The sequence below is a fragment of the Amblyomma maculatum genome, chromosome 7 (assembly GCF_055883805.1).
Source record: "Amblyomma maculatum isolate TAMU_Amacu chromosome 7, ASM5588380v1, whole genome shotgun sequence".
NCBI lineage: Eukaryota > Metazoa > Arthropoda > Arachnida > Ixodida > Ixodidae > Amblyomma > Amblyomma maculatum.
This window is the reverse complement of record NC_139350.1, coordinates 7,010,547-7,016,546: the sequence shown is the minus strand read 5'-3', so window position 1 is coordinate 7,016,546 and position 6,000 is coordinate 7,010,547. Positions and strand designations below refer to the sequence as shown.

Here is a 6,000-nt window from a genome sequence, read left to right as displayed (position 1 = left end):
ATTACTAGGAAATCAACCGGGTAGCTTTTTTAGCCTATCGCGCTTTACTTCCCATAGATAAATGACCACAAAGTCATTCATGCTAATTTTGAGCTCAAACTCATCCGGCGAACAAAAATACAGCAATACCATCTGAGGATACAGTTAATTATGTAATAATAAATAGTGAAATTGTGCATTTTTGACTTTTTGTACACGCTATCTACTCCCTTAGCATTACAAAGTACTGGTCGGTATTCAAAAGCAAGTTTGACAGTCTATTCAATAATTTCACCCTGAAATTCAGTTTTCGCGTTAATTCAAGAATACGTGCGCTAATGCAACACTAAAGCGCTTGGAAAACAAAAATAAACGTTATTATCTATCAGCCAAGTTTCAAGGTACGAGTAGCGCGTGGGAAAAATATCCCCAGGCCGAAAAAAAGATACCTGCTTGCCATTCATGACATCAACCGCAAGTTCGTTCACTCCAACCTGTCTAATATTCTTACTAAAATCCCTAGAGTATTCTGGAGTCAGAAATTCAAAAATACATCCGAGATAATCCTCACGGATCATTCAGGCGCAGTAATCATGTGGCCCAGACTACGCTACAACGTTTACCACCACCTTCTCATCAGTATGTACTAACAAGTAATTAATTCCTGCGCCACTTATAAAGATCGAGCAAGCAATGGTGTCATTTGCATTTTCGTCTATGGGTATTTAATCTTTGATCGATAACCTGAAACTGTCATTTGCATCTGGGCTCGACAACATTACCTCAAAAATCCTAAAAAAAAAGCCGACGACATTCGTGCTGAATTTTTCCGCCTACTATTTTCGCAGTCACTCTTATCAGGTGAACTAATAGACGACTGGAAATACGGAAAGACCGTTTCAGTCTACAAGATTCGCCACTCGATCACCGCTCCAGTTGCCTTGCTAGCATCCCCCGCATGGAGCGAGTCATCTACCCAAATATGAGCTTACTCGATGCGCACAACGTTTTTCGTTATTAGCAGCGCAGTTTTTGAAAAAGGGTTCTCATGTCAAAAGCAGCGAGCCAAATTTGTTGATAATAATCTTGACTGCAACCAACAAACTTATTCTTCTAGATTTTTCGAAGGAATTCAACAATGTACCACATAGACTCTTGCTATTTAAACTTTCCTATTTAGATTTGTCATCAGATATCTTAAGATGGATGGAGTAATTATTGCCTAATCGCTTACATTTCATTGTTGTTAGCAATCAAAATTGCAATAGATTACCAGTAACATCTAGCGTCCTTCAAGTGTCCATACTAGAATCCACAATAGTTACTTACCGACAGTGTGGCATATGAAAGTTCGCACACGACTGCGTTAGATATGGGACAGTTACTGATATCTCCGACCAGGCTTCATTTCAAGACGACCTTAACCGCAATCAGAAATAGTGTGACGATTGGCTAAAGAAAATTAACTCAAATAAAAGTAAACACTCGTCTTTTCACCACCCCCGTAACCCACTTGAATTCCCCTACACAATAGCTAGTGTCTTTGTTCAGTCATGTAAGTATTTGGGTGTCAACTTGTACCATGCTATAACCTGAGCAACTCATATTAACAATATAATTTCGTCTGCAAACAAAACGCTTTGATTTTAACGACGCCATCTCTGTCATGCTCCTCAAAACGTGAACGTAAAAAGCTAAACAATGCCCCCTAAAGCGTAAACCTAAAAACCTAAAATGTAAACGCAAGGTTCAAGCTAGAATATGCATTGCTCATTTGGAATCCACATCACAGTTACTTTATCAATACTGTCACGTGGGGGTGACAATGCCTTTGGCAACAAATGAGGAGACGATCTTCGCAGGAATCAACTCAAAAGAACTAAGCGGGTGGCGATAACCACAAAAGTGTTCGTCGGTCGTCGATCTACGAATGCCCGTTACAATATTCAGCGCTCAATTTGAAGGCGGCGCAAAGGGCATAACCTGGAACCTTGTAGAAACACACGCGATCGGCTGGAATCTTCCAGATACGTCCCGACGCATCTTTCGCGACGAAGAAAATGATACAGCATCGTCTCGCGACATCAACGAACACAGAATACAAAATTGATCCGCGCGCTAGAATAACAGTCATAAGGCTGCATGCCAGCGGCTGTCGAAAAAGAATAAAGATTTAAGTATAGTTCGCGGCAATACACTTGGAACACTTAAAGACAGAACGGCCAAATTCATTCATTCTTATGCTCTTATAACAACCCTGTGTCATCAGTGAAAGCAGAATACAGTTTATTGTATCTCTCCTTTGCCGCTATATCGCCAGTGTTTACATATTCCGCAAATGGTTTCACAGCTCGCTCGGATGCGCACCCTACATTGTCCCGCCAGCTCGCATATCCCACCACACGCGTTATCCATTCTAAGTTTACCGATCACGCGCCTGCACTGTCACCTTTGCACTTTATTTTTTTCCCGTGATGCTGCAGACTGGAACGAGCTGACCAACTACATCACTGCCATCAATGTTTGTCTACTTTTGGCAAAAATGTAACAGATCACCTTTCTTTGTGCTAACACTTGCTCTTTATAATGCGTATTTCCACCCTTTATGTAATACCCCTCAGCGCGTCTTCGAGGTAATGAAATGAAGAACGTAAAGGCTGTGAACCCGACTACCGAATTTTGGCAATTAAAATTGTGGAAGTTTTATATGTGATTAATTATCGTTAATTTACACAAACTGAGACCGAGGATGACAGGTGTGATCAGATAACTTGGGCACGTGTACCGATTCCAGTTTATCAGCTTACAGGTAAACGCGATCAAAGGCATTGCTGAATTCTAAGTAAAGTTTGAATGTTCCGAGTTTTCTTTTTATTCATTCTAAAGTATCTCTATTTGGATCAGAGGAGCTCTTTCAGAAGAACCTTTCTTGAAGCCAAACGGATATCCAGTTAATAACACTTCCCTTTGAGAGAAATCATCAATTCTCTTAATTTTTCAATACCCTCCCACTGTGACGGCAAAATAGATATTTGATGATATAGTTGAGAAGTTATTTGATGATGAGAAGTCATTTCAATAGTCTGCGTTATGTACGACTAACTCACGCACACTGCATGTTCTTTGAGAAAACAAGCCCCCAGAAAGGAGGAATAGCTGGAAATCTGAAAGATTCTTACCATCAAAGATTCGTCAGTGACGAGATGTATAGGAGGTCTTTAGTGATGCCGTTATCTTAAACTGGAGAAACTGCATCGTTTAGAGGCTTACTCTGCGTCGGACGGATTCAGACCAGAGTCTGTCCGCATTGAAGAGTATTGCAGATAGCAGCAGAGAAACTGACGACACCGAATAAATACACAGACAAGGACGATCCTTGACTGTGTGATCCTTCGTTGTCATTGGCTTCTTTCCTGCCGTTTATAATAACGTTGCGTGTGCACCAGCGCGCCTCCCACAGCAGTAATTACCGTGGCATGTCTTGACATGTACTGAATTCGTCACAGCGAGAGCGACCCTAAGACCATGGACGCACACCCCACTAAGGCCAACGACTACGAAACGACACACCGGGCCGCTGCAGACACACATGCTGCCCAACCGCACCGTGATCGTGCAGCTGTTCGAGTGGCGGTATGACGACATCGCTCGAGAGTGCGAGACATACCTCGGCCCAAACGGCTTCGGCGCCGTACAGGTATAAACGATTGTTTTTATCTGGCCTGGTATAGTGGTAGCCTAATTGCCCCGGTTTCATGGTGTCGTCATCTGCATTACAAAAAAAAAAAGAAGAAAAAAAGTACCGTAATTTCCGGACTGCAGGAGGCCGCACCTAGGGCGCATTTCCTCCATATGAGCCACTCATATCCTGTGATGGGGAAATAGCTCTCTTATGTCTAGAAAAAATATATGCGAAAATATGTATGCAGCCTGCTTTTCGTGTTTTTGCTATACACTTATTTATTTATTTTCCATTTCTACGTAGCGTCTATGTGATTCGCATACGGTGTGCTAGCCTGATGTTATACTCGGTCCGAATGTTTCCATATGTATGATTCATATGTTCATAACGATTCTCGATGTTACAGGAGGTGCGCCCATATGATAATAATGAAAAACATGCAAAGTTTAGGAGTCATCGTGTAGAACGTCTCAGAAGCGGTTAACACCAGGCTTATCAAGAAATATGGGCTGGTTTTTGAGAGAAATGTGTGTAGTCCTCGGTTTTAACGTGTTGGCCTCGGTTATAGCGGAGAGGCAAGACGGAGATTTTGTTCGGGGTAGCCGGCAAATAAAAGGCGATTTGTTTATTGTTATTAACAAATATTTACATTTGATTTTTGTTTGTAGAGGACAGTTTTATGTTTAGATTGGAGGCATTAAATACCGTAGGTGAACCTTGTTTGTTAAATTTTTTAATCGGTACTATAGAGAAAACGAACTTGAATTTTTTTGCGAAAAACAAGCCCGTGCCGCAAAGAATGCGCGAGTAAATGGCAGAATTGTTTCAGCCCCACTTTAATCCACGAAGAGACATTCCTGCGCCTCGGGCGGAGTAGGGAAGAAAGTGGCCTAGGCCATGAGCAAAGAACGGCAACACCATACATAAGGCTGTCACCATTTTCGTGCTCCCGAAAGCGCCACCTGGCGCCACGTGTAGTTGCTGAGTCTACGGCTACTCGGCTATTCGGAGCACTCGATTCGACCGTGCCACACTGATGCTTTACTTACGGTATGCCGCGACGCTGAACTTCGTGTTGATTTCGAAATATACTGCATATATTAGGAAAACGGGCAAGCTTTAACACAGTCATTTTTCCGTGATTTTCTTTTTACTTTTTGGTTAAGTTAGTCTTTTGAGGAAAGGCAGGCAAGTATCTGTCGCACTTTCAGTGGACGTCTACGCTTATCGGACATACATATATGCCGTCGGCTCGAATCCCTCTCGCAAATTAGCCCCCAGTTTCAAAAGTTGATTAGTTAATGATAATTAGCTGAGCATCTTAAAACAACCTGCTACCATGGACATAATGTCCACTATGCCGCACAGTACACCTGTACAGACCATGGTGTCGTATTTATCATGTGATTTCAGAGAAACATCGATACAGATTAATAAGTATTCTCAATACGATTGCGATATTCCCTAATGTGAAATTTGAGTGCGACTATTTAGCTTCGGCGGCGCGAACAGCAGGATCCTCTCGGACCACTTTGTTGCAGAGTTGTGGAAGCAGCCAATCACGAGGGGTCGTTGTGCTGCTCCGCGCCGCATCGTCTGTACGGCGTCTGGTCGTGGCGTATGCAGCTGTGGCTGTAAAACAGTATAAATGAATACTGTATATGTACCAAAAATGAAAAAAAGAAAAAAACATTCGGAAGTTTCAGAACGGACTTTTGAGTAACATTACGGTGTTTATCGCATCCGCTCTTTTATGTCATAGTATAGGAACAAAGCCTAAGTGCCAACTGCAGCTCTAGTGGCCTCATTTCATATTCCGAACTGGAACTATTTTGCTACCGAACTGACTTTCTTCTTTAGGCCTGCGAGAGGCAAAATCATCTCCCGAAAAAAAAAAAAAAAGAACTGGCATTTTAACGACCATGAATGTTGCTGTTGGTGAGATGAAGCCAAATAAACGTAGGATGCTCCATTTATGACCAATGAACAAACAAAACCTAGTAACAACGCGAGTTGACTGCGAGGCGAGACGGCCTGCTTTAAAGCGAAAACGGTTCAGCTTCATTTGAGGACGACGCAGCGACTATGGAAAGCAAATGATAGGTGCAAGGTTAAGAGACAGAAAGCGAGGAGAATCGCAGAGAGAGCAAACACATTCTGTCGAGTTCATGCATCGGTACGGACAGTGCATATAATGCGAAGGCAAAACAACTGATGGCCCATAAGAAGTGGATGGGGGAGTGCTTGCCAAACTCCCTCCTATCTTCTCACAGCTTTTACTGTTCAGTTGCTCACTGTGGATGCTACAGCGCGAAAACAAACGAAGGGCGAAAGAAGGC

At 42.6% G+C, this 6,000-nt stretch overlaps 1 protein-coding gene across 1 annotated transcript in view; it reads left to right on the top strand.

Annotated features, from left to right (window-relative positions):
- Positions 1–3,568: 3,568 nt before the first annotated feature.
- Positions 3,569–6,000, top strand: part of LOC146182667 (alpha-amylase-like) — an 81,706-nt gene continuing 79,274 nt past the window's right edge. The window contains exon 1 of the mRNA XM_084609574.1: positions 3,569–3,676. Coding sequence (XP_084465700.1) covers positions 3,569–3,676 — 108 coding nt within the window. The remainder of the gene's footprint in view (positions 3,677–6,000) is intronic.